Raw genomic sequence first — 27,479 nt, 5'->3', positions numbered from 1 at the left:
ATAGCAAACCTTTGCAAATCCCCGTGAATGGCAAAAGATGGGTTATGTCGCCATAAATTCTCATTACGAGAGTGAAAATAACTATATATATGTAGCCACCTCACTTTGGATAAAACTATCTATATCAGAGAAAACAAATGAGCTTGTGCATATGATCCAGCCAGTGTTAACGTTCACACAGTGAGCCCCACACCCATCTTTTAGCTACACATCATTGAGTGTGGTCACGAGTCAATCAAGATTAAGGAAGTTTATGAGGAATGTGCTCCAGGGCTGCGAGTTTATGGAATACAGAGGCCAAGTGGGGTTATGTATATATAATTATCACTAACTGGAATGTATTATTATACCTGTACATCCAACTGTGGAAGAGACAGTCTTGCAGTAAATCTCACTGACAGTGGTGGTAATAGGAACAGTACCAGACACAGCAGCTGCATTACCTTGTAGCATTACTGGGGCTACCATGGTGCAAGCCACAGGCCACAAGGCTTCATTCTGTATAATAATTACCAGTTATGTACAGTAAGTAAGGAACAACACACAGTGCATCATGAATACAATTAACACAGCCACCTCATAACAAAGGTCACTCTAGCTAGCTAAACAAAGCAGAGTCTCAATATATTATAGTGCACTATAAACTATATAGCTATAAATTATAGCCAAGTATCATGGCTTCTATAAAGTGTCCCAAAGTATATTCTGAAGAGAGTTATGAAGACTGGTTAGTCATCACTGAAGACAGGCCAGAGGGTACTGAAAACCCTGATATCAGAGACAAAGACTTGCCATGGTATGGAGGGAGAATGAATCGCTCTATAGCTGAAGATAAGCTATCAAAGTCTGCAAGATTCGATGGTACATTTCTTGTTCGAGAGAGTGATGCTTTATCAGTTCGTAGAGAGCCTGTCTACATGATCTCAGTGTTGCTGAATGGAGAAACTCATCATGTTGAGGTTATCAAGCTATCTAATGGCAAGTACGCATTGGCAAATGTCGCAAATGCTAAGGAATTCAAGTCTATCAAGAAACTAATCAAACACTATCGAAACAAGCCTCTCGATTTGGAGGGTGGTGGTCGAACCAAGCTCAAGTACTTTCTCGACTAGCTACATGTATACTGACATCTATATTTAGCATGTTTGCATGTGAAATGTACAGTCACTGGTTTTATATACGATTATGTCATTTTCATTTTGTGTTTGTATTTTGGAACTTTGATTCCAGTCTGTGTACGTGCATATGTGTAACATTATGTGAAATAAACCGGGACTCTCTATAGCAGCCCAGAATGATATACCATGGTAAACGAACACCATTGCTCAGTATAATTATAACCAGAAGCCCATAAAGAGAAGGAGCGACTGACTACGGGGATCCCGTTTCGTAAGTGGTTATGACCGCATTTCCATATATGCAGAGTCACTAAGTGGTTGAATCCCTACACGTGTTATACGCAATGCAGGGATGCGGTTTGCAAGCACTTAGTCGCTTCCATACAAGGAAGTGCGGTTTCACCGGCAATTACGAAACGCGATCCCCGAGTATACGTTGAAGTTAGCCGCTCCTTCTCTTTATGGGCTCCTGTTATAACACACTCCATATCATATTGTCGACCTTAGGCATGCATAGTGACTGTCCATAGCTATAGAGCTGTAGCTAGTATTTTGATAGGTGCACTAAAGTACACCATATACCCTCTACCCTCACAATGTATTACGTAGACAAGACCTATTCTCACAATGCTTGTCATAATAAATGTTATAATTATTGTGTATAAACGGCAAAATTTTATAATTATACCTTTTTAGGGGGCACTTTAAACTATACATGTACTTTTGCATTTTTTGACCCCCCTCCCCCCTCTAAACGTCACAAAAATTCAATGGCCTGGAGAGGGGCCACACCCATCTAAATAGTCACAATTCTTGATTGATTAACTCTTGCTTGCTTATTGCTACCTTGATTTCCTTGCTGTCTGGTACCACCTGTCGCTAGAGGGTCGCATCTAGCTCTATATACTCAGACTACTTGCCTCGATTTGTATTTTCCAGTAGGTTAGAATCGAGGCTAGGGTGTAGCTATACATTTACCTCCATTTAGGACGCGCACGCAGCATTAAAAATAATTGTCAACGCAAGTGTCGCTGTAATTTGGACGTTTACAAAACTAAGAATGCTCGTATTATAGCTTAAAGTCATTCGTATGCTTTCATTTCCATCACCAGTGACACCCGGTACCATAGATAAACGAAAGAAATTGCTAAAAAGGAGCGTGTAATGAGCAAAAAGGGGTGTGTGCACTCAAAATGTCAGTAAATATTTTATAGTTTGTAGTATTATAGCAAGCTGTGCTCTTGAGGAGACACCAGATACACTTAGACATAGGCTATTCATCTTTTAGAGCTGCTTATGCAAAGTGATGAGGAAGTGAGCTCCAAAGGGGGTGTCAGTATATACTCTCTACAAACCATAACAGGTCTGTTCCCAAGTCCTTCAAATGCCATCTCTTCGATCACACAATACAGATAAAGATACTTGTGTTCCACTTTCTAATACCTAAACTGTGTCTTAGAGCACTTCAAACTAGATTTCCATGTACAGTAAGAGCAGGAGAGGTACGCAAACTTTCTGGACTTCGGACAAACGTTTCATGGTGCTGCCACTACTTCACTGCATTGAGAGCTGGAAAATATGCTTTGTTCCATGCAGTTATAAACACACTTTAATTCTGTACATGTTTATAAAATTATTTCATATTGGAGATAGAGGTACACAAACTGACAATTTGGTGTTTTTTCACACAAATCAAGCTGAATAAAAGAAATCTCGGCACTAACATAGCAGCTGTATCTATCAGTAGTGCTGGGTGTATGTGTGCATGATGCCTGATTGCTTTGAATTTCTCTTTTAGGCCCCCTACGAGAAAAATAAGCAGATATAGTGATCATTGTGTACTTTCTTGAGCGCAACTCGCCTCCAACCAGAGGGTGTGACGTCACACACTGCATTTACCTAGCATCACGTGGGGCGTTGCCTATCCCTTTCTTTTGTTTATCTATGCTGGTACCCACCCACACATGCACCCATAGATCTACATAGCATACATATCTACAGGGCCTAGGGATTACCGCAACAAAGTATATAGAACTAACTTTTTTCAAAGCACCCAGCAGTTGGTCCAAGTCAGCCTCACTCACAGTACCCACAGAAGCTGGATAGAACAGTTTGATGAACACATGCTCCTGGTCTCCCATCATGGATTTTGGAATTGGGTAAGAATTGATACAGTAACAATTGAAAATTAAAGAGTGCTCTATAGATGGGTGTGACCCATCCACCCAAAGAAGGGAGGACATCAGGTTTCAAGCCTATATCTGGATTTGTATACTCACTGCAAAAATCTTGCAGTAGAGCCTGAACCAATCAGATTGCACACTGAGGCCTGGAATCGTAAATGGTAAAACTGTGACATATAAAAATTATACGTACGACTCTACTCAATTGTATATAGTGCTGTGAATACATAATATGCACGTTGCTAAAACATTTCTAACCTCGTTCCCTGGCCGTTAATAAAAAAAAATTATAACCGAAAGAGAAAGGGTGCAGGTTTTTGACCAAGTATATACGTGTTACAAGTCGGGCTGGGGGACCGAGGCTAAAACAATTAAATTTCAAGGTTTCATCCGTACATTTTGAGAAACAAAGGCGATATGTATAATTTATTATCTTAGCTTTCTTATTCTTCACGGAGGGGGGCTTAATTAAGCTTTGTTTTGTCAATTAATTGGCTTATGTAATCTGCAACAAAGGATACATATTTACATGCATACATGGGATTGGCAATGCGCATATTTGATAGACAACAGCTGTAAATGTACATTTGCTCCTTCCGTTTTCCCCCATTTGAACCGAATGAATCGTTTTATGATGAGAAGGGTGCATGGGGATGAGACAGACAATAATCTACCGTAACAAAAATAATTTTTTACACAACAACAAAAATCCGTAAATATAACAACTAACCTACACAACAGTTTATAGTCTGGTTCAGCAAATACCTGCAGAATTAATTACTGCTATGATTATAATAATATTGGGGGACCATCTGTTTACCTCATGAATCTCCTTTTCGATTGCTCCTAGATACTAGGTGGTGAGACCCAGCCACGACGACGATAGAACAGTATATATGCAGCTGCCGTCTGTGGGTATTAGGTATAGGTCATGAATATCTGTGTGCTAGCTTGCATGATGTTGTGTTTAGAGAGCTCACCACAAGTCTATCTTCTCTAGTCTCTGAGACGATGCTGTCATCGAATTGGTACCACTGTTTATCGTCCATTTTCTTAGCACTGGCAGTATCTGAGAAATTGAAATTAATTATGGGCACAAAATATTTGGATGAAAACGGAACAAACACAAAAGAATACTTGTATACCCACAATGCCCATCCTTTGCTCCTCCAACACGGTTGCAAACAGCATAGAGGTCGTAGACAGTTTCTACCACATTGGGACACCGTACTAGAGAGGAGAGATCCAATCCAGATACAGGGAAGTCCACCATAACGTTCAGCTTGTCACTGTAGGGTTGTTGAATGATTAAAGTCTGTCACACTTGGCCGTAAACAAAAAAGTTATTGCATAACCGTTAATTGATGTAATTACAGCGCCAGAAAACTACTTCTGAGTGGCGCATCTTTTAGCACAAAAGTAGTGTTCAGCCCAGCTGGTGCCAAAATTATGGTGGTGTTCTACAGCTAGTATAGACATTTTAGAGAAAATGGGCGTGGTCTAACTCAGTTTCACTTGCTAGCTAGCTGCAACGTTGGAGCTGACTCGTGAACAACATTCATGAACTGTAGCTATGCATGGTCAGACAACTGTTTAAAACGTGAAGATGCAGGATGATTGTCTTGATGTCTCAAACAAGTTTATAAGCGACAGAAAAAATAATTACAGCAACGGTAGACGCTTGTTTTAGGGCCTCAAAAATTATGCTGATGCTGACGTGGCACTGTGATTACATAAAATTATAGTAGACTCTCGTTAATCCGACCATCTTTGGGACAGTGCAGCTACAGGCCGGAATAGCGAGGTGGCTGCATTTCAGAAAATAGCCGCGGTTAAAAAACGGATCAAATGACAAATTTTATGGTTCTGTCTAATTTTTATCTGCTAAACCACACCCAAAACAACATATCCGGCAGTAATAAATGTACTGGCCGGTATACGGAGTTTTGTGCAGTAAACATCTAGCTAGCAAACCAAATGGCCGGTATATCGAGGTGGCCGTACTACTGCAGAGCGCCAGAATACTATAGCGAGAGTCTATTGTATATCCAGAATTCAAACTTGAACCCAGCATTATTTACTTTACCTGTCTTTTGATAATCTCATGAGGTGCAGCGTCAATACGTCTGGCAAAGTCCAAACCTCGTTCTTCTTTGTTACCGAGGTGTCCTCTTTACACTTTGGACAATGCCTTTTGAATAAGTATAGAGAATCACAAAAATACTAACACCAAAATAATTATTTATTTAAGATGAATGGCTTACCAATTGTCGTCAACTGTCTCCAGGACGGTGAACATATCCAAGCAATCCATCAATTGTACATCGCTCTCACTCTTGCCCACTGATTGGTGCTCCACAAACTCCTATATATAAGCATACATTACAACAGGTGTTGCACGCTACATGTACATGTACATGTACCGGTATATTATACTGTTGAGGCATTATGTCTGATTTATGAACTTCATTCTTCGCATGTGCTCCACCATTTAAATTAGCGCAGAGTCGATTTCTACCTCAGTCATTGAATTAGTTATAGTGTACGTACTGGCAAACAAATTACACTGCATGCATGTGCACCTTGCTCTTTTCCTCGTTATAGCACTGTTCCTTTACTTCCTGGTCCCAGTCACAGGCAATGTAAGTAGAGCCTACAAGCACACACATGCATACACCATAATAAAAGGAATGGTACATGTAGCTAAACAAGTGGGATCCAATATTCGATCGCAGTAAGGCTGCATACCAACTGACTCCTTCTACACACCTGACAGTTGCAGAGGTGTTTGCGGGTCATCAACAAGTTTCTTGATATCCTGAGAGCCATAGCAATTGACAACCGTCAATTGGAACAAGTCCTTCTCGGTCTCTCCTGCTAAAGGAGATAATGTATTGAATCTGAAAACAATCATCTTTCTTACTTTCAACAGATACATGTTCTTGGACTTCAGACAAAAGCTTCACATACCTCCTATAGGATAATAATTATGTACACATCCTTATAATGGACACACATACACTAACAATGGACGCATGCACACACAGCTTGCATGTTATCCCTCACCTCATTGTGATGACAACGGCAGTATACAGAGTCCTATAGGTGGCGTCTGCTGGTACGTACACAATAATTGGAAACCCAAACAGAATGAAGTACCTCGACGATTTGTTTGGTGAGTACTGTGGCTCACTGTAAGTACGTACAGGTGTATTGTTAGCCTTGATTCCAGCCACTTGTATTAGCTAGGGCCTGGTATTCAATGTTAGCGCGTGGGTGGATATATATATATCAATCACCGTATAGCGGGTAATTGTTGTGGGGTAAAAAATGTACAAGCCCTATTGTGTTTCTAGAATGCATGTCTTTCGTTTGCGATCTACGGCAACTAATTTTTTATATACACACTGGTCTGCTTGGTCTATTGTACGCGAAAACTCGCATTTTGCAATCCAAATAGACGTATTGCAATTGAAACTCAGTATACGGTGACAAATTTACTAATAAAAGTATTGCAAACCCTAAGAGTCTTGGGGGTACCGACGCATACGCTAACAGAGTATTATGCAGGCTGTTTTCCCTCTTTTTTGCAGCCTGGAAATGAGGCTACACTGGTATAGTGTCTTGTACATGTACAAAAAATAATTATACGAACGTTTCTGCCCTCATGTAAACTGGTACGTGAACCATCTTTCTGTTGCCAATGTGCTCTTTTTGGAGTTGGTAGCAATAGATGTCATCCTGCAAGCCATATTAATCTTGACATTTCATAATAGGTACATGCCAGGAGGAACGCCAGGGTCAATAGGGTCACATTTAATGAAATTTGGGTTCCTGCATATAACAGCTTATAGCGTTTCTGTTCTTTATTTGCCTGCTTGCATGGGAAGCTTAAACCTAGATCTAGATCCAGTGCATCAAGCCAGCACATCAAAATTTATATCCTAGCCACAGAAGGCTAATTTTCCAATCGTGTGGTTTCGAAGAATGCAATAAAAGGTCAAAGGTTGCAATTAAATCCTGGATCTCCTCTCTCACGCTGATTCCTCTGGGGCGCGATAGCTCAACCGATTTCTGTTGTGATTATAAAGAGGATCAAGCTAGTGGTGGTGTATAAACTCAAGGGTGCGAGGGTAAACTCAGACATAGGCTAGGGCCACATGGTGTTTTAATTAATAACCTTTTGACCCTAGCGTTCCTCCTCTGCGTATATGCAGTCAAGAGTAGATAAGAGTAAGAACGATGCACTGATTAGTAAAATTTGGCCAACTCTGCTCATCACTAATATTAATTTTAGCAATACTTCCCAGAAACCACACACGCAGAGCTAGGGCAGTGCTATAGAAACCACATGCACATACCATATTTACTTGATTAAACGCCCGGGCGTTTATTTCAGATCGAAGTCTTTAGAGGGGGCGTTTATTGTTATGTCTACTCCAAAACTTTTGCACAGCAGCAGTTATTGTGCTCTTCTTGGGCTGCTGTCTCAGCTTAAATCTATTTCTCAGCTTAATTTTAAGTCATAGGAGTGCCCTCTGTGTCGGTATCTCTCTCTCTGCCATCGATGCATAATAAAAAGTATTATTATATTCTATGCTGCCCTGCTTGCAACTGGGTTCCATGTGCTATTTCAGCTCCACCCACAGTGCCACGCCCCATATATGGGCGATTATTTAAGATGGGTGTTTATTGACAAAGACAGAGCTTTTACCCTGGGCGTTTAAACGAGATGGGCGTTTATTCAAGGAGGGCGTTTAATCAAGTAAATACAATGTACGGTACTTAACAACACTTAAATTGAACAATGATGACATAGAGTTTGGTAAATGGACTTCCGCGTTTACTACGTACAGCAGTTCAACACTTTTCTCTATCTACTTTTGGTACAGCATAGTGAATACGTACCTTGTCCACAATGTGTGAGAGAGGGTCCTTGTCAGCGTAGATCCTGTGGAATCGACCGTTGTACACATCTGTCACTGCCAAGTGGCTGGCCTCTATGTCACACAGTGAGCCCAGCTTCGTCTTTAAGTCCATTATACGACCGTTTTTGAGAAGCTTCAGCTTATACTATGTTGTAACATGCGGAAATGATATTGAGTATATAATTATAGTACTGGAATAAATGTAAATGTAGAGCATATTGTGCAAATACAGTGGACTCGTTAATCTGGTCACTCTTGGGACAGTACAGTTTGTCCGTATTAGCGAGGTGGCCGCAATTCATAAAGTGACTGGGGCTAATTCGCAGCCCAGCATGACTCAAATCCAATGGTTATACTTTAGCGGTTCTGTAGCCTCGACCCCAGCCCCTATCACTAGAGGGCCTGGTAACCACCGTTTACGCGTGGGTGGATTCAATAGTAAATTTGTTAGTAAAACTCTTCGTAATTTATCAATTAACCTTTTGTACTATGGTCACCCACGTAGTTGATTAAACTATGAGAGAGAAATCGCCATCACAACTCCAGGCTCATACAAGGAACACTGATCTTACTGAGATGGCATCAAACAAGCGTCTGGAAGCAAGTAGACTTGCCAGAGCCGGTAGGTACTGACAGAAAAACGCCCACCACTCTACCACAGTACAAAAGAAGACAAAACCTGACTTTTCAACACTGGAGAGAGCTTGAGCAAGAGCAGAACAGAAGTAGAAGCCATCACAACAAAACTAGTCACTATATACATGTAGTCTAGGTCATAAATGTTGTAAGTAGCTGTGTTATTCTGCTGTGATTTGTGCAATGACATCATTGTAAAATATACAATATACTGACTAATTTACTAAGATATCTCGATCCCCAAGAATCTTGGAGTAATTGACGCATGCGCAGACAGTGTATACCAGGCCATCTTTCTCAATTGAAAAGCGACCTGGAATCGAGGCTAGCGGTTCTGCCTCACGTATGATGAGTCATCATGCTCTCTATTAGAGTGTAATCAATTACGGGTCGTACGTATTAAAGTAATAAAAGTGCATTCATGGTTTTAGGCTGTCAAAACTGACCAGTATTACAGTACAGTATAGCGAGATGGGCTGTATTTCAGGGCGAGTTTTGTACAATATTGCTAGCAATTAATTTTGTGCCAAACGCAATGGCCGGTATAACGAAGTGACAATAATGCAGAGAGCCGGATTAGCGAGAGCCCATGGTACAAATCAGTGCTCTATCCAAATTAATGTACAGAGCTAATTATTGAATTTTTTACTGCCGTATAGCGGGTAAATTTTGGGGGTAAATATTTTTTATTTTCATGGGCAAGCTGACCTCCAACGTATAAATGCAGTGCAGGCAATGAGACTAAACAAAATTGTTACTCACGACAATCACCTTTTTCGAGATAAACGAATTTTGTACCCCACAAAAATTACCCGCTATACGGTATATACATGTAGTCATCTGCATTCTGTAAATTGAATCTCACCTTCATGACTGATTGAAAGGGATTGCTACGGACCAAACAGACATAGATGTTTCTTGTCCCTTTGAAGGGTGGGAGTTGTAGTGACAACGTTGTAAAGGGATCAAAGGTCTTTGATGTCTGTTTACACTTTGAGCATTCCAATGTTGTTCGCAGCTGACCTTGGAATAACTTGACGATCATAGACTGGTTTCGTTGTAGGTGCTTGTGCCACCACTCTTCAGCAATGTCCTGCTCCAAATATAATAATAATTATTGTTATTGGGAACAAATTACACTAACCTGTTCCTCCCTGCCTTTGGTAGGCACAGTCATGTCAATGGAAAGTTTTGTTTTCACCAGGTTGAGGTCTTCGTGTAGGCTGTCCAATAGGATAGCCAGAAGCTCATTAGCGTCATGCTCAACAAGGTCTGTTAACTGTGAGGCATAGCGACGAACCTGGACCTGCATGTTACCAGCAAAAACGTGTGACAAGTTGATTATGATGTGAAAACAGCTACATGTATATGTACTCACGAGGAAGTGCTTTGGGGCAATAACGCTGCCTTTCCCACACCACAATTCCTCTATTAGGGCCGCATAAGCCTCGGCAATGGCCCCGCCCGTTCCCAGAGTGCTGGTCGTATCGATGTGCTTCTTGTAGTCTTCCAGGAAGTAGTTAGTGAGGGAGACAGTGTTGCTTAGGCACTACATGAAGGACAAGAAAGAGATACGACATTATGTGACAACAAAACATGGCAATATTCTAGATGTAAATTGCACATTTCTGTGTGAGTTGAACATCACAATTATTAATTGGCATTTACATGGAGAACTGAGTTCATAAATGAAGTGTTGCCAGGGTTACTCAGTCCACATGGTACAGTGTTACGGTGTGGCCATGACCCATCATCGTTCTTCTTCTCCAGCATAACAGTCTGCATGCATAGAAGTCAAATCAAATCTTTATTGCACTAAGTTACGTACGTAACTCGTACTACATTGTTTACCTGGAGTGATTTAACGTATAATTATACGTAGCTAACAGATGAAAATAAGTTGCTCACCTCTTCATTGTAGAGTCCAACATCGTGCAGAGATTGGTCAGCTTTTGACAATAGCTCATAGGTATTTGCCATGTAGCGATGCCACACCCTGCACTCTCTGGTTAGGGGGATACCAAACTCCTCCCTAATAGCAGACTCCAAATCAGCTGTGAAATGGATGCTAATATATCAGCTACCATGTACATGTATACAATCGTCACTCTAATCATCAAAGTGGTGTTATAACTACTCACAAACAGTGTCTGCTCTGCTGAACTCCCTCGTCTTCACGTCGTTAAGGTAGGGCTGTGCACATAGCTGGAACTCTAGCAGATACACCTCCACCTTAAGGTGTTTTTCGCACAGTCCGTACTCAATCACTCTCCTGCAAAAAGCATATTCCACATGTCTTTTAGTGCATGCATGAATTTTCGCCAAAATACCTTGAGATGACCTTTGAACTCGGACTGAGGCCATACCAGGATGCAAGTTTGTTCCAAGCTGACTCTGGAATAAGAAAGTAGTCCATCTCATCCACCAAGCGCTCACGAAGATGACCGTCTATAAAATAATTATGATCAACGTAAATGCAGATACAGCAGATACAGAGACGAAAACTTCAGATACCATAGATAAATTCAAACGGATATACAAGTAGCTACACATACTGATTAAAAAAGGTTGCTGTGTCATAGTGCGATTGAAATAACAATTTAAAACACCAACCCTTACTTCTCCTATAAGTGTTGATTTGGGCAACAGAATTAAGTGCAACTCACAACTTACGGGTGTTGGAAAGGTTTGAATTGTCCAGTGGTCCTGGGTTAGCGGACTTCTTGCCAACTGATGACTGGTCATCAGGCTTATAGCCTATGAACTTCATCCACTGTTTTATCCAGCGAATGTCGACCAAGAACCTAAGGAATAAAAACACCCATCATAATTATACACATACATGTATTAATCGTATGATGTGCTATTAGTGACTGGAGAGTGTACAGCAATTAATCCCGTATCACATCCGGTCCAGTAATTGCGCGCCGTCAATTACCTGTCAAGTAATTGCACGCTGTCAATGACAACGTATTGTTTTCGAATAATGGCCGTGGCCGAAAATATTAAGAAAAACTGCAGAGAACTCCATCATACACAATTAGAAATCAATAGTATGGCTACTCGTGCAATAAGGGATTAATAGCACTCATAACAAGCACTGGCAAGGTTAATAGCACTCGGCTAGACGCCTCGTGCAATTAGTAGCCTTGCCATTGCTTGTTACTCGCCCCATATTGCACTCTTAACCATGCATACTATAATACATGATCAATTTGAAGACATGTTTAATTACCAGACATCCCCTTTTCTGAACTGTTGCTTAAGAGCGGCTTGAATCTCAGTCTTTTGAACAGCCTATAATTATATATGTACATGACGAGTGTGTATCGACGTAACTGATCAACTTCATATAATTATATTTCACTTACAGCATCATTTTTTTGGATTAGATCAACCAGAGAGCCACATAATTCGTCTGTAGTGGGACGTGAAGCGGGTTTGTCATGGAGACAGCGGACAATGAGAGGATACATGCAGTGGTCTGTGGTCATCTGCTGAATAGCCTTTTTTCGTCTTGTCAACTCGATTTTCCCCTCTTGACTGAGCTGTACAGCAGTTTGATCATATGGGACATCATGTACATCTGGCACTTTCCCAATGAATGTGTGGATAATGAGAGCACCGAAGGAGAAAATGTCCAGCTTGACAGTGTATTGCGGATTCTCGTCTCTTGCTTCTGGGGACATGTAGTATACGTTTCCAGGCGCCTTTGTTAGGGTTTGTGACATTGCAGTGGGATCAACGTACCTGGATACGCCCAGGTCTCCAATCTTGGCAGTGAGGTCATCAGTGAGCAAGATGTTGGGAGCAGTGAGGTCACGGTGTATGAGGGGAGGAGTCAGCGAGTGGAGATATTGAAGGCCCTTGGATACATCGTATAGGATGTTAATTCTAGTTACGAGACTTGTGCCAGGATTCTTCTCGATAAAGTCGGCCACATCCCATTGAAGCCTCTCCATTATCAGACTGATGTCATTCTTGTCTCGACCGTAGTGGACTCCAACAAACGCTATAACGTTTGGATGATCTAAGCCGCTCAGAATGCGACACTCATTGCGGAACTTTTCAATAATGGAATCTCTCTGGTCCACTGGATAGTAGTCACCAACTTTGAGCAAGATGCTGTGGAGCTTCTTGGCAATACATTTTCTCCCCTCCACAGTCACTCTGTAGACAACTCCATAAGCTCCTGAACTTCCCTGAGCGTCTAGGTTAAGCTTCTTCACTTGTACTACTAGTTTATCCAAGTCTGTTTCCCTAGAAATAGTCGCCATCTCCTGTCATGTCTCTGACGATCGCTGAGCAAACCAGAGATTATCCTCGATCCCAGGCCGCACTTATTGACATAATTATTGTATGTGTAGATGACCCTTGATCAAGGAACAGTGTAGCCTCCTTCATCGGCCTTTAAGCGAGGAAGTGCGGCCTGGGATCGAGGCTAGGAACAGTGCAGTGCAAAGTCAGCAACAATGATTATACCATACTGTATCATCTATGATTATACCCACAAATTTTATATCGCATGCATACATGCATGCTGCAGAAAGGCTGCTATTCCGCAAAAATGTTCTAACGGTCATTCCGCGATAGTTTATAAACTATCGCGGAATGACCGTTAGAACATTTTTAGTATAAATACTCATATCAAGGGTGTATCCTTGCTTATATCCTTGAAATATTTGCTAACATGACAATTAATTTCTCACCAATACGATAAGTCTGTGCATGTTGCTATGCTACATGTACATGTATTTCCAGACACCAGACACGTTATATGACAAGCAAGCAACTGACATTAATGTAATGATAAACAAAGAGACAAATAATTATGAGCTGAAATATGAGGTTACACTTTATTTTATAGCTATAATTATTATAAGTGAGTTGCAATAATTATGAGCTACGTCTCTGTAGGGAATTCTATCTCAAGTAGAACTTGCTGTATCTTGATCTTTGCAGTGGCCTTCTGTCTACTGGAGAGTCTCCTCAAGTTAGCAGCGACTTGTAGTGCAAACAAAGCCTCCTCGTCCAATTCCTTCTCCCTAGGGAGGGGAGGGGGTGGCAGTATAAACGAAGTTACATTTGTAGATTTATACAAAAAATCGATCTAATAATTATACACTACATTTGCAATAGCTCCATACCTACAGCTACCTACATTTTAATTTTATAATGGAAAGAAAAAACGACGCAACTTGCATGATATAGATATACCGTATAATTATAATACATGTATGCTTGATCAGAGGCCACATTCAAATAGTAGCCTCCCTTACAACCCATCATAGAAGCCGCTCTCAAATAGTACCCTCAGTGAACTTTAATGCTATGTCTCTGCACGTATCAGCCATATATTGATACTGGTATCTATACAGTAGCAGCTAGTTAGGTAGCAGCTTGTTAGTGCTTTTGAAGACTTTTTCATTTGTGGCAAAGTGCAGGTGAAAAAACTTTTGATGACAAACTAAAGGTTGTTGTGGAACTATAGCTGGGATGGGACGGTAATAAACGCCTCTCTCGAATTGTAGCCTCCTCTGCCAGCAAAATGAAACCTTTAGTAGCCACGGCCTCTGATCAAGCATATACGGTAATTTGTATTTTGACTAGAGAGCAATAATTAACAAGCAAAAAAATCTTGACTCCCTATGACCGATTCCATTATTACAATCTTAGACTAAAGTTATGGGGACACTGAATGCTAGCAAGATTTAAGTGCAGGTATCTGCCCACACCGGTCATGGTGCATGTGGTCGGTTAACCCTTCTAGACAAAATAGTACACGGTCAGGCTGTAATTAAAAACAATCGACTGAAAAATAGTCACTTTTAGGCAGATCCCTGGTACATGTATATACAGTACACGAATGCTACATTATGGCCAAGCATCCTAAGGTCTAAAGCCACCCGCATAAAAATGTTTGAAAAACCCACTTTGTCACTGTACATTAAGATTGAAAACCTACTTGTTGCTAACTTCCGAGAGAATCTTGAGCAGTATTTCTGAGGTTTTGTTAGCTTCAGGCCTCCTCTTGCGCTTGGTGGGTGGGGAGCTGCTGGAGCTGTCATCAGAGGAGTGGCTGTGTGAGGGGGACGGGGGGTCGGTTATGGACGATAGTAGCGAGGGGGCAAGCATAGGGGGTTCTGCGACTTGCAATCTGGGGGAGAGAATAGATATTGCCGTACATTTTGGGGGTCATAATTATATAGGGAGTTAATACGCATAATTGTCTTACAGGAATACAAATTACAAATTCTGTACAGTATAAGAGTCTCGTTAGTCCGGTTGCCCTTGGAACAGCGCAGTTTGGCCGGAATAGCGAGGTGGCTGCATTTCAGAAAATAGCCACAGCTAAATAACGGTCATGCTTCGAATCTAATAACTCACTTTGCAGTTGCCGTAATAAACGTATAAAATTACATTAGGGCAGCCAGAACTGACCAATATACGGAATAGCGATGTGGCTGTACTACAGGGCAAGATTTATGCAGTAATGATTAAGCTAGCAATCTGTGCCACAGGAAACGACGGCATATTGAGGTGACCGTACATAGAGCCGGATTAGCGAGAGTCTACTGTACACATAATTATTATATTATAATACTTTGAGCAAACAAATAAGCAATTTGCTGATCCCAAGAAAGCCAAAAAAGCATCACTTAAAACTACTTGCATATACACAAGGGTGAAAGATTCGATATTGCTCAAATTAACTTATCACCACAGTCACTTACCCGGTCAAGCTGACAGTAGAGGACCTATCAGCATCGAATGGTTGCACTCTCATCGACTCTTCTAGACCAGTGGTGGACCTGCAATAAACATACATGTAGCTATAGATCTACATGTACTATATAGTTATTAAGCACACATACTTATGCAATACATATCTAAACCTCACTGTTTAATAGTGGTCCTCCTATAATAGAGGTGAATTAAGTGTATAATTATACATACGAGAAAACTTGTAACATTATCGTAAATTCGACAAATTTACGCTATAATTCTTAGGTAGGTACACCATAATGTGAAGACTTCTGATATCCCTATCTACACGATCAAGCCGATAGCCATAGCTACCTGTTAGAGTACCGCCCTAACACCACACTGTCCTGCTCCCTCAATTTGATGTCGGAATTCTGTGGTGTCTTTTTCCGAGGGCTAGACCTAGTGCCGTTAGCCTTTGTGAACGTAACCCGCATACTGCCCTCCTTGCTACTTCGGATCTTAGCTTCATTTTTGAGCCATCTAATGATTGACTTGGTATTTATCAAAAAGTGTTTCGCAGTCTGATAAATTTTTCTGCCATTTTCATGATGCCAAGATATGACCAGCATCTTCTCTTCCCTAGTGTAGTTTTTCCTTCTGGTAGGTAAAAAACCCTCCAAAACTTCAGTGGCCATGATTATATAAAGCACCTGAGCCTAAATTATTTACTAAAGCACCTGAGCCTAAAACTTTTCTAGCTAATGTGCTAATATTAGAAGCTATCAAAAAAACACATGACATAATTGTGGTTATTGTTTAACATTAAGCTTTTACTTCAGAGGACCTTTACCCGAGTGTTCAATTGTCATGTTGAGTTTAAAAGTTAGCATAGTCTGTAAGCTTACGGGCAGACCTACACTGAAGGATGATGTACTAAACATCTGAATAAAGCGCCAATCGGACATTTTGCCCGTATTTATACATATGTACGTACATATAGCACCTCTCGCAAGCATATTCAAACGTTATATGACTAATAAACACACTTGCATTGCTAACCATGGCAAAATAGACTTGGGTATCTTCGGCTTTCTATTCGGGGTGCCCGGTTTTCGTCCCTTTGTCTTTGCAGGCACAGAAACAATGGTCCCAACTTCCCCAGTTTGACGTTGCTCCTCCATAACAGTCAGGTACTTCTTCTTGAATGACCTCACAGTGCTCTCTGGTAGGTCCAGTCGATTCTTGAAGTGTCGAATAGCAGCTGAGTTTCCATGCTCCAGAGCATATTTTGCGACTTCAGCTCTAAACACATCAGAGTAACTGGTAGTGTAGCGACGTCTCTTTGTGCTGGGGGTATCATCACTCAGCGGTGGTGTTTCATTCTGGGGTGTTTCATTCTGCGGCTTTCCATTCTCTAGTGTAACTGTTCCATTCTCTGATAGGCTACCGGTATTAGATTCTTGATTGGTCAGCAAGGCTGCCTCAATATCAATGTCTATACAGCCTGGGTCGTTAAGAATGCGATGTAGACTAGTAGACATTTCGCGAACGCAGTAAGAGCTTTCTTGGCTTGTTAAAAAATCAATTGTGTTGTCTCGGAAAAGAGACGCGGTCTTATTCCGTGACAACACCACAGCTGACACACCCACTTTTTAACAAGGACTACATGAAGGATCTAGGGCTGCATGTGTAATACTACACTGTGCGCTGCCGACATCTATACATGTAATACATGATGCATACTGTAAGTATCACATTTATTAATTTGTCTTGCTGCTGATTCACACAAAAATGTCATGCTAAAATGGCAACTTCACCCAATCACTAGCCTCGAGACCAGCCGTTCGTTATCTGAAAGAACGCCTGGTCAAGTTCCAATGTAGCACTGGTTCTAGCTGAGTCAGCGTTTTATAGCATCATAATGATATTCATGGGTAATACACCTTGGGCGGACCTTTGCGGGCAATTACCGGTCCAAGAAATTCCTGGACCGCTGGACGAGTGCTACATTGGAACTTGACCAGGCGTTCTTTCAGATAACGAACGGCTGGTCTCGAGGCTACCCAATCACGTGCAGATTTCTGCACCAAGCTTTCATCGATTTTGGCCCTTTCCCCCCTTCCCCCATTTGTAACCCAATCCAGCCACACCAAATACCGTAGTGAAACCCCGTTTGCAAATAATGGTAGGAATGTGCTTGATGTTTTCGGCCTCAAAAGCTCATGGAACTGTAGGACGACACTACCGTACTTCTTCTAAAACTAGGCACCCTTCTAATTATGCGCCACCTAGACTGAAAAGTAATTTGACTCAATGAGGTCTCCATATAGAGCTCCACGTGGCTACAGAGATTATTTTTTGGTGGCGCCTTGCTAAATGGAGGCCAGTATCACTTCTTTTTTTCAGGAAGCTTGAGGATGTGTGAGACACCTCCTCCACTTAAGAAGCATTATCCTCCACCTGTAGTTGCCACAAAAAGGCCAGTTGGAAGGCCAAGGATACACTTCAGGATCATTTTACATACCTGAACCTCGAGTTCCATAGGGCTGCTTGAAATCGAGGATACCACTTGCTCAAATAACCTCTATTTATAAGGTGCCCTTCAAATTATGCGCCTGTTTGAACCAAATCTGTCTCTAATTATAGCCCTAGCTGATATCGTAAAAACGGCGCCTCTTTTAGAAGAAGTACAGTATAATCAATACATGATGAGGTTGGTACCAAACTGTAGCGTACACCCTTGTCGTCGGCTCCCCGCAAATAACGTCTCGAGATACTCAAACCTTAAAATGCTGAAAACAGGCGTGGGGCACAGCTCACTCGAACCCCAAATAAGGGGGCAGGGGAAAAAAGGGGGATATCCCCCTCTGGCTTCAATTTCCCTCCCTAAAAGTTGCATTCAGGTGCTAGTTGTATGACTGAGTGTCCATACCTAGAAATAACAGTTGACGGTTTTTTAGTTCTTTTAAAAGCATGCTTTATTTCCCCCCTCTACTTCAAAATCACACATTTTATAAGGGTAGCACTCTCAAACACAGGCGAAAACTTTTTACAATATACTTTGATTTAGCAACTTTGTGTGCTCTCTGTGGTATTTGTGATGGTCGCAGTTCATGATGCTTTAGAGTGTCAATCAGTATAACGGGTTAATATTAATTTTGTGCACACCGCAACGATATAATTAGAGTGAGATGGACCTGCAGCAGTAGTCCACCAGACTATTTTTAGACATAAACATTATTTTACCATGACACAGAGTGTGCAATTTTACACAGTAACATCAGGCCTGGGCAAAGAATTGTTCTCAGGTCTCTAAATGGTACCTACTACTTCAGATGCATACAGTAACTTGATACATACAGCAACTCTACACAAATCGACATAATTATTATAGCACAAAAATGTGGACTCATTTCTTAATTGTGAAAACGACTTGCCTATTCTCAAAACAAAAATTCCGGAATATTTCGCCCAGACATACTCGCACTATTTCGCACTATTAATTTTTTTTGAGATGCAACTATTAAAGCCACCCCTCACTTACTCTCTGTGTCTGATGCAATGTTGCAAAAAGAGCATGTTATCGAAGAGCAACCACTGTGATTGGTAGGTGGTGTTTGGGTCTTTTGCTTGCTCCAGCCTTAGCCTCTTGATCTCACGAACAAATCTGTCTCGCAGACTTTTCCATTTTGTTATAAACCTTTCAACTGCTTCTGCATTACCCATCTGAAATGTGGAGTTAGAGACTATAATCTCTGGTGGAGTGAAGTTGCTGCAAGCTTAATTTTAATTTTTTTATTTAACTACCATTACCGAGTCATTCGTATTCAAATAAAAAGCAATTTTACCTGGGAAGCCACTTCTTTCCAGGCCTCTTCTCTTGCTTTTGCATCCTTGTAATCTTTGTCTTTCAACGCCCAAAGACATGGGATCCCTTCTATAGCCTCTATAAGTTTTCTTTTGTCGATTTCCATTTCACTTTTTCAAGCTGTGCGTTTAAATAAATATTTGCGCACGTCAGCGATTTGCATTATTAAGTTTTGTTGAGTTAAGGACCTTTACCTAAAACAGATAGAGACTCAAATATGCATTTATAGCCACAAATTATATGCATGATATAACATAGAAGGACCTGTCATCAATTAAGTTCGTCCATTTCCAAAGAATCTTTTAGCTTTTCCAACACACAAACTAGCTCATTTGTAGTAGGTCGTTGCTTAGGGTCATCATTCAAGCAATGTTTGGAGAGGTCATTCAATAACCTAATGGAAGGATCCAAAGATTGATCAACCATTCCATAATACTTTGCTCTCTGCTCGATAGACGTATTTGTTTGAGTCTTTCCATTACTGTCTTGGAATGTATGCAATGCCAGACTACCTGGAAGCGTCTCAGTGATGGTGTGAAGTATTATCACACCATATGAAAACACATCAAGCGTTGGACTACACAACACGCTGCTTCCAAAAACATTAGCTTCAGGTGGCATAAAAAAATAAGCACCACAATCTACAACCTGTTCAGTTTTAGTTGAGGTGACCACCAACGATTTACCAAAATCACAAATCTTTGCTGTCAAAGAATCGTTTAGCAATACATTGAAAGAGGAGAGATCACAGTGAACTATATACTCACAAAAATGGCCAGGATAGTTATGCAGATACAGCAGACCTTTGCTTACATCTAGCAAAATTGAGACTTTCACAGAAGTAGGCTTGATAACAGCTCTGTTTAAGAAATGGCTCAAGTCTGTTGACAGGTATTCCAAAATTATCCATGGAGTCTCCACTTTATCATCGTCACCAGTTTTAGCAGGCCAATGCAAGCCAATAAACGTAACAATATTTGGATGCTGAAGCTTACTAATGATTCTGCACTCTTCTATGAAAGCATCAACTCCCACATTGAAGTCCACTAGCTCAGGGTGCATGGTTTTAGCCACACAAACAGTCTCTCCTAGCAGTACCTCAGAAACACAGCAGTAGGTGCCAATTCCCAATACTTTGCCACTACTCACAATGTCTTTGAGTTCATACTCTCTGAGGCCGAGGATCAGTTCTTTAGAAGCCATGACAGTCGGACTTATTATAATTATAGTAGTGTATTATATAATTGTGCGCATGCGCAGACAATATTGCAAGTATTTCGCCATTAATTTTTTTTACAAAAAGTCACATACGGTTTACAATCACACAAAAGAAAAGATGAACGGTGCATGTATAATTGTATTTAGTTATTAAGTTTAATGTATGAGTTGTGTCCACACCTTTTTCTACACTGTCTATACTGGTTGCACACGAATCTGACTAGGGTACGGCGAAAAACACAGAAAATAAACGCAACAACAAGCACGAGGGCAGTAGTCGCAATCACAATCACCTTCCAAAGTGTCAAGGCAGTCGGAACAAGTACACTGAAGAGATGCAAGAAAACAGTACGGCTACGATCTCCATTCGCATAACACACTAGCTCTGTCTCGATGCTCCCGGGAATGGTTTTTGGCTGGTCTCCTACAAGGTAAGTGTCGTTAATCAGCCCAAGATGTTTCTCATCATAATAATACTGCTGGACATATCCTTGGATCATTGTGAATTCCGGATGGATGGTACTATTTGTCGACAGTGCACCAATGACCAGGTTGGGTTCCAAAACATTGAGAGAGGTGTTGCTACAAGAAGTTGAGTAATTAAAAGTCACGGCTTTCCTTTGTAGAGGCTCACAGGTTGTAAAGTGTTCGTACCGATAAAGCTCGAATACAATCGTTCCATCTACAGGTGCTGATAGACAAAGATATACGGAGAATATCGATCGTGGTAGTAGATTTATAGCACTTGGAATGCTACTACCAATTGGGAGGAAATCCACAGGCACCTCAAGCTTCTTGTTTCGCTGATTGATCTCGATATCATTGGGTCCACAGAACTTTGGTGCCCGACTATTGGCCAGCTGTAACTTAGTAAATTGACCGCAGTAGAGATCTATGTCTTTATGTTTGATCACTTGTTGGTTTTTGTAGTCGAAGTGCAGGAGACAATCAAAGAAACTGGCATTCCTTTGAGCCGTTGGAATTCCAAGCGTTGTATACGACAACATTGCAGACGCATTGTACCTGTACTCATTCATTTCTGAAGTGTTGATGCCAATCATACTTGATAGGAGAGCAATTATAGCAGTTAAAAAAAGAACAAAGGCCACAAATTCAACCAAGCGTTGCCAGTTGAGACAGAAACCTGCAACACAAAATCTTCAATTATTCACATGTATGCAGTGAAAACAAGATAAGTACTTATACGCCATGCTGTTTTATATACATGTACAAGAATAAAGAACATCAAAACAGAAGCCATACTGATACTCCACATACTTTTAGAGGTTTTCAAAGAGGTCTTTTCACTGCAAACAGTCTGACCATCCACTCGCTTGGCCTCCACAACAACCAAATAAGTATCCCCATCAGTTTCATCACTCAAATCAGGCACATCAAAAGACTCTTTATGATGCTCTTTTTGGGGGTCGAAATCAATTTTCTTTGAGAAAACTGATTGAAGATTGCCCTGCTTGCCCTTCTTGAAAACGCGAATGCTGAATTGCTGGTAGGAGATCGTGAATGGTACTTGACGGATAGTCCAGCATATGGAGACTCGTGGCTCTTGGCTGCCCTCGAATTCGATTACCGAGTCATGTTTACAAATCACTGGTTGAACTGTGTGTGTGTGTGTTGTGTGTGTGGGGGGGGGGGGTGAACTAATGTAAAGGCTATGGAGCCTTAGTCTGCTTAACGCACTAGAGCTATATTGATTCAGCGTGTATAGAAATCAAAATAACAATGCAATGCACCTAGCTTGCTTGGTTTATCAATGTGAAGATATCATACCTAGATCAACAATCCCAAACACAGTGTTTGACTCTAGCTCCAATCCTCCGTTTAGCTTTGATACCACTCTGAACTCGGTCATTCTCTTCCCTACTTCAGTCACAGGAATCTTCAGAGCACGGGTAACTTGGGACACATTCGGGGCTTGTTGGTTACTGTTGTAGTGACTTGGCCTTATAGGACTCACTAGATCACGGCCTCTCTCGTACGAAGCAATTTCTTGAAGAGGTACATATGAGGGCTGAGACGCAGTCGTGGCAGTGCTGGCCCTACGTCTTGCAGGCTGGGGTATACTAACAGGGTCAGAAGATTCCTGATACTCATCAGACAAAGTTATCCAAGTTCCAGTCTGGGATTTCATCTATATATAAAAGAAGAAAAAACAGGTCTACATAAAACGATTGTAGGTGTGCAACTGTTCATTCAACAAAAGATTTGCTGCAATAGTAATCACGGATCTAAGTACATGATAGCAGACTACCGTAAACAGTACAACCTCGATTATCTGGACACCTTGGTTCCAGAGACAGCTGGCCAGATAACGGATAGTCGAATAGACAAACCACGCCTTGATCCACCCACTTTATTGAAGAACCACATGGTTGTGTGCGCATGCACAGAAGATAAGTAGGCCTGTCTTCATAGTAACAGCTGCAACGCGCATGCGCATTTAAGGGCAGGCCCATTTTCTGAATTATTAAAAGAAATTGCCAAGCCAGATAATTGAGGTTCCAGATAATGGAGGGCCAGATAATCGAGGTTCTACTGTAGCGGGTTATTTTTGTTGGTGCAAATTTTCATATGAACTACCCAATTAAGTATTTTAAATATTCGTACAGCTCAGAATAGTAACGCTGAACCTATATTGCGGTAGAATAATTTTATTTTCGTACGATATATATATATTCGAAATAATTATACTAACATTTCCACCATACGAAGAAAATAACCCGCTATAACGGTACGTTACATACATTATGTAATTAGCCAATAACAGCCAAATCGACAATAATTATGTACCTGAAATTGAAGGCTCTTTCGATGATGGAATTTGGAGGTGGTAGTTGGTGCAGGGAATTCGGCAGAAAGGTACACCACAGCACTGTCTCGAGAAACATGGGGCACAACTTGAAGTTTTGGATTCACTGAAAGGATTGAACTGCAGTAAGTTAGCTGTGTGAAACAAATTATAGACCATGCACACGAAAAGACAAGAAGTTTACAATACATGTAAAAACACAAGCTTCATATCTAGATACTACAAAACTATACAGAACTCACTGGCTTGCTCCTGTTCCTTCCAAAGATGAATTTTGCTATATATAGGAGTAGCATTCAGAACCACCACCACTTGCTTCATTTCCCCAGTTGCATCATTTACCTCTTCCTGAAGACGATACAGCACTTTGTTCATGGGTATCTGCTTCTTTAGAAGACCCACCATTTTTTTTGTCATAAAGGAGACACCATCTCCTGGTCCAAATGCTTGCTGCCCACTAACGGTTGCATAGATAACACAATTGTAGGGATCAATTGAGAATTCAAGACAGGGAGGGAGGACACGATCTCCATTTGGGTACAAACTCATCGAGTCTATCCTGATAGAGCGACAGCAGTCAAAGAAGAAATATCTTTGACAAAGAAAACCCTGGTACAGGTCATACACATCCTGGTACGAAATGGACCCGTCTTTGGTGAAGAACACTTTGTTTGCTCCATGGCCTGTCGTGTAGAAGAAGAAGTATTTATACGACGCGGGATACTCGATAGCCATGGGGTCCGCCCTGTCCAAAATCATTGCTCTTATAACTGCGAGCAACTCCCTTTTTGTTGGATTCACAAGACGTACAACAGCCAAACCGCACATTGTGAATGCCTCTTCTAGTTGCTGGGCTCCACAATCGATCCCTGCGAGAGAATCGAGACGTTGTGATGAGTGGACATCTTGATGGCTGACAACCAGAGCCATCCCAAGGGCATTCGGACTTGCTTTCACACATGACCGAATCACTTGGAGACCTGTGACAGTAACATTCAGTCAACAAAATCCTTTCTTCAGCCCCAAAACATAGTATTATAATAATTTATGCCTCACTGTATACATACCATATATATAGGAGGTAATTTTCGGGGGGTAAAACATTGAGCAATATTTAGTCAACTTTGTGGATAATATTTTTGTGGTTGCTGCTTCTGCAGGTAAAGTAGGCAAGGTTGCTTCATTCGTGAGTATAATATTCATGGTTCAGAGCTTCATCCACGAATATTTGGCCCCATGAAAATTACCAGCTATACGATACATCATGCACAGTATTGTATAAGCATGTACCTGTTTGAGTTTCTTCAGGTGTAACCTCATAAGCTGGTACATGACTTTCTTGAGCACTTAAAGTCAGGCCATACAATAAAGCCTGTTTACCTACATGTACAATGAAAAACAAACACTAATAAAATACATTGAAAAACTAAGAGCAAACAGGATAAAAACAACGCTTGATGACAATAATTATACCTGTTTCCAACTTCTCCACAGGTCGATTTTCATCATCAACTTCATAACCCACATCCTCTGAGGCCTGTCCATGAAATGAGGTCTGTTCAAAGACACAAGCCCCTGGGGAATGGTGAACAGCCCCTTGTAGTGAAAATACAGTTATGTTGACATAATGCAAGCCAGCATCCATTTTTGCCTATAAATGGATGTGCGCTAGGCTAGTAGTTACAACACTTTAATATTCATAGGCATGCATTGTCACATGCCTCGATCCTTATGTCAACAGGTTGTTATCGACCACTCGTATTTAGATACAACAACATGCGGGCGCATCACATCCATCACTAAGATAGTACACATGTTATGTATATAAGAATAGGATGACGTACTAAGCCACACACCTGGTTGAGCAGTGTCTAAAGTGCCTCTAGAGTGTCCACCATCACCAGCAACATCTTGAGAGTTAAGGGTTCCATCTTCCGGGGAAGTACCAGGAGTGGGATCAGTCACAACTGTTATACCGGCTGTAATAAACCCAAAAGTTATTGTCATTCTACGTACTGTATAGCCGGTAATTATGGGGGACAAAATATTCGTGGTTCAGTATTTCGTGGATAATATTTTTGTAGTTGCCGAAAATTACCGGCTATACGGCACACCAACCGTATATTAATAATGAGTGCAGAAAAATAAAGTTATGTGGAAAACGTACCATTAAAATTGCCTTGAGCCCAAATATTATTGGGTTGACTATCACCACTCATTGCTTTTGGAGGGAGGGGAGAGCAAGCCAACCAGGAAAGTGTTTGGGGTGTGTATGAAGGGAGATCTGCCAATTAGAGGGCAGGAGGTGTTAGGTAAAAAGATGAGACGTGGCTCAGGATAGATTCTGTGTGATAATTAACAACAACACGAATAACGCCCTGATTACCAGTGTTGTTAAATATGAGTATGTATAAGAAAAACTAGCTAGTATTAACCTATACACAAAATGAAAGCTTGGTAGAGGCGAAGCTACATAACATAAAGCTACTATTAATACCAAGAGTATATAATAGAGAGAAGAGAGTATCGAACGTAGAGGAACAATGGTTTTTAACCGACACTTGGATTGCTCAGTGTGCAAATTCCAAGCTTGTGACAGATACAGGAAGTCATGTTACTCTCCGCATACATCTGATCACAGTATGCCTACGTTCGATACTCTCTCTCTATTATATACTCTTGGGAATGATAATTATCATGATGAATATTTTTGCAGAGTGGAAAATTATCAATCATGATTGGTCAAAAGTCCAAAGTCCAAATGGCATCGAGCAGCTCTCTTCTCACTCTTGCAGCTGCCAATAGCTAGCGTTCTAGTGCATATGTAGAGCTAACTACTAAGTAGAGTAGCAACACTCCATGGATAAGTTTCCTACTCCGACTCTTCTAAAAAGCCTGTAATTCTAAGCAAAAAACTATAGGCATAACTCGAGAACGAAGCATTATTTTGCAAATCCACGAATCTAGATCCAAGAAAACGTTACTAATTATAGAAACTCTTACATTGATCCACGGCCACAGACACGCACACACAATAATTACAGTGAGTTTACCTGAAATTTGTTCAATCTGGGAGATGGCACCAGGCACTGGAGTATTTGAATACACTGTTTATATTCCACTGACTTTCCATCAAATAGTTCACTGCACTGTAGCTGAATAGTAGCGCGGGCCTTTAGCATAAATTATAGATATATCACAGATATAAAAATAGTATAGTAGGAATCACTCACAGACTAGACAGAGCTACCAGTGGGTACATTTAATAGTCAGTCTACTGGTTAACTAGAGCATAGACTTACCTTCCAAGGCTATCTTCTAGCTATCGCTCTTTCGACAGCAAGTCTTTTAGCAACTTTCAGATCAGATCGCGTCTAGTCAAGTACGTCCCAAACCGAGCTAGATACAAAATGCTGAGCTGGACATGACAATGCAGATGTTTCCACAGTCCAGGCCGATTTTTCTCTTGAATGTTTAACTTTTAACAGGAGAAAAATCGTATTTTAATTGGCAATCGATGTGAGGGGAGTTGTTAGTCTCGAATTCCAGGGTAGGGAGTATGGAACGCCAAATAGGTCAAAAATACATCCCACTTCATAGGGGTGTCTCACACATCTATCGGTTGCTTTGCACACATCGATCTTTACCCACTTGTACACTTTTGACATCTATAGACTACTTGACATCTATCGACTACTTGACATCTATCGACTACTTGACATCTACTGCTACGTATACTTACATCTATCAACTACTTGACATCTATCTGATATGATACTACTTGACACTAGTTGGAATCCGCCCAACTATACTTGACACTATCCATGTACATGATCTAGTTGGGCGTGGCCCCACCCATTGTAGCCCCACCCCACAGGGCATGGTCCAATTTTAGGTCAGAGTACAGGGAATGACCTCACTAACAACAGATGGAGCAGCATTACAAGGAGTATTGGATGATTCATCAATTGTAAGTATTAGTGATGTGTTTAC

At 41.0% G+C, this 27,479-nt stretch overlaps 5 protein-coding genes across 20 annotated transcripts; 1 reads left to right on the top strand and 4 right to left on the bottom strand.

Moving 5' to 3' along the window:
• Positions 1 to 674: 674 nt before the first annotated feature.
• Positions 675 to 1,112, top strand: LOC135345489 (phosphatidylinositol 3-kinase regulatory subunit beta-like). Its single transcript, XM_064542906.1, has one exon. It carries the CDS (start codon positions 675 to 677, stop codon positions 1,110 to 1,112), a length of 438 nt encoding a protein of 145 aa, XP_064398976.1.
• A 2,813-nt stretch (positions 1,113 to 3,925) lies between these two features.
• LOC135344974 (ubiquitin carboxyl-terminal hydrolase 15-like) lies at positions 3,926 to 13,207 on the bottom strand. 6 transcript variants are annotated; one of them, XM_064542285.1, is made up of 23 exons: positions 12,616 to 12,795; positions 12,237 to 12,544; positions 12,101 to 12,162; positions 11,539 to 11,669; positions 11,196 to 11,313; positions 11,007 to 11,137; positions 10,774 to 10,919; positions 10,534 to 10,644; positions 10,244 to 10,414; positions 10,010 to 10,171; positions 9,731 to 9,958; positions 8,210 to 8,374; positions 6,957 to 7,042; positions 6,368 to 6,493; positions 6,225 to 6,274; positions 6,071 to 6,178; positions 5,884 to 5,954; positions 5,566 to 5,666; positions 5,388 to 5,492; positions 4,451 to 4,590; positions 4,282 to 4,370; positions 4,122 to 4,210; positions 3,926 to 4,066 (listed from the first exon to the last, which is right to left on the bottom strand). In XM_064542285.1, the coding sequence occupies exons 1-22, from the start codon at positions 12,653 to 12,655 to the stop codon at positions 4,148 to 4,150; spliced, it is 2,712 nt and encodes a 903-aa protein (XP_064398355.1). In that variant the 5' UTR covers positions 12,656 to 12,795; the 3' UTR covers positions 3,926 to 4,066; positions 4,122 to 4,147. The 6 variants fall into 6 exon arrangements, 4 of the variants coding, with proteins under 4 accessions (XP_064398355.1, XP_064398352.1, XP_064398354.1 ...); XM_064542282.1 differs by having other exon boundaries at positions 12,237 to 13,206; XM_064542284.1 differs by having other exon boundaries at positions 6,071 to 6,175; positions 12,237 to 13,206.
• Positions 13,208 to 13,646: 439 nt separating this feature from the next.
• On the bottom strand, positions 13,647 to 19,604 carry LOC135344968 (transcription factor Adf-1-like). 7 transcript variants are annotated; one of them, XM_064542273.1, is made up of 6 exons: positions 19,422 to 19,604; positions 19,118 to 19,299; positions 15,600 to 15,677; positions 15,127 to 15,192; positions 14,831 to 15,022; positions 13,647 to 13,910 (listed from the first exon to the last, which is right to left on the bottom strand). In XM_064542273.1, exons 1-6 carry the CDS (start codon positions 19,545 to 19,547, stop codon positions 13,769 to 13,771), a joined length of 786 nt encoding a protein of 261 aa, XP_064398343.1. In that variant the 5' UTR covers positions 19,548 to 19,604; the 3' UTR covers positions 13,647 to 13,768. The 7 variants fall into 7 exon arrangements, with proteins under 7 accessions (XP_064398343.1, XP_064398346.1, XP_064398340.1 ...); XM_064542276.1 differs by lacking the exon at positions 15,127 to 15,192 and having other exon boundaries at positions 19,422 to 19,600; XM_064542270.1 differs by lacking the exons at positions 19,118 to 19,299; positions 19,422 to 19,604 and adding an exon at positions 16,633 to 19,059.
• Positions 19,592 to 20,724, bottom strand: LOC135344969 (uncharacterized). The gene has a single exon (XM_064542278.1). The coding sequence runs from the start codon at positions 20,642 to 20,644 to the stop codon at positions 19,712 to 19,714; it is 933 nt and encodes a 310-aa protein (XP_064398348.1). The 5' UTR covers positions 20,645 to 20,724; the 3' UTR covers positions 19,592 to 19,711.
• Positions 20,708 to 27,360, bottom strand: LOC135344962 (uncharacterized). Of its 5 annotated transcripts, none has more exons than XM_064542259.1 (11): positions 26,789 to 27,360; positions 26,540 to 26,659; positions 25,654 to 25,770; positions 25,343 to 25,465; positions 24,960 to 25,082; positions 24,777 to 24,866; positions 23,729 to 24,466; positions 23,468 to 23,592; positions 22,448 to 22,808; positions 21,938 to 22,276; positions 20,708 to 21,803 (listed from the first exon to the last, which is right to left on the bottom strand). In XM_064542259.1, the coding sequence occupies exons 3-11, from the start codon at positions 25,703 to 25,705 to the stop codon at positions 20,803 to 20,805; spliced, it is 2,952 nt and encodes a 983-aa protein (XP_064398329.1). In that variant the 5' UTR covers positions 25,706 to 25,770; positions 26,540 to 26,659; positions 26,789 to 27,360; the 3' UTR covers positions 20,708 to 20,802. The 5 variants fall into 5 exon arrangements, with proteins under 5 accessions (XP_064398329.1, XP_064398328.1, XP_064398327.1 ...); XM_064542258.1 differs by having other exon boundaries at positions 26,540 to 26,641; XM_064542257.1 differs by having other exon boundaries at positions 25,654 to 25,830; positions 26,789 to 27,359.
• Between the last annotated feature and the right edge of the window lie 119 nt (positions 27,361 to 27,479).

Source organism: Halichondria panicea, chromosome 12 (genome assembly GCF_963675165.1).
Source record: "Halichondria panicea chromosome 12, odHalPani1.1, whole genome shotgun sequence".
NCBI lineage: Eukaryota > Metazoa > Porifera > Demospongiae > Suberitida > Halichondriidae > Halichondria > Halichondria panicea.
The sequence above is the reverse complement of the archived record's forward strand: the minus strand, read 5'-3'. Positions and strand labels throughout refer to the sequence as shown.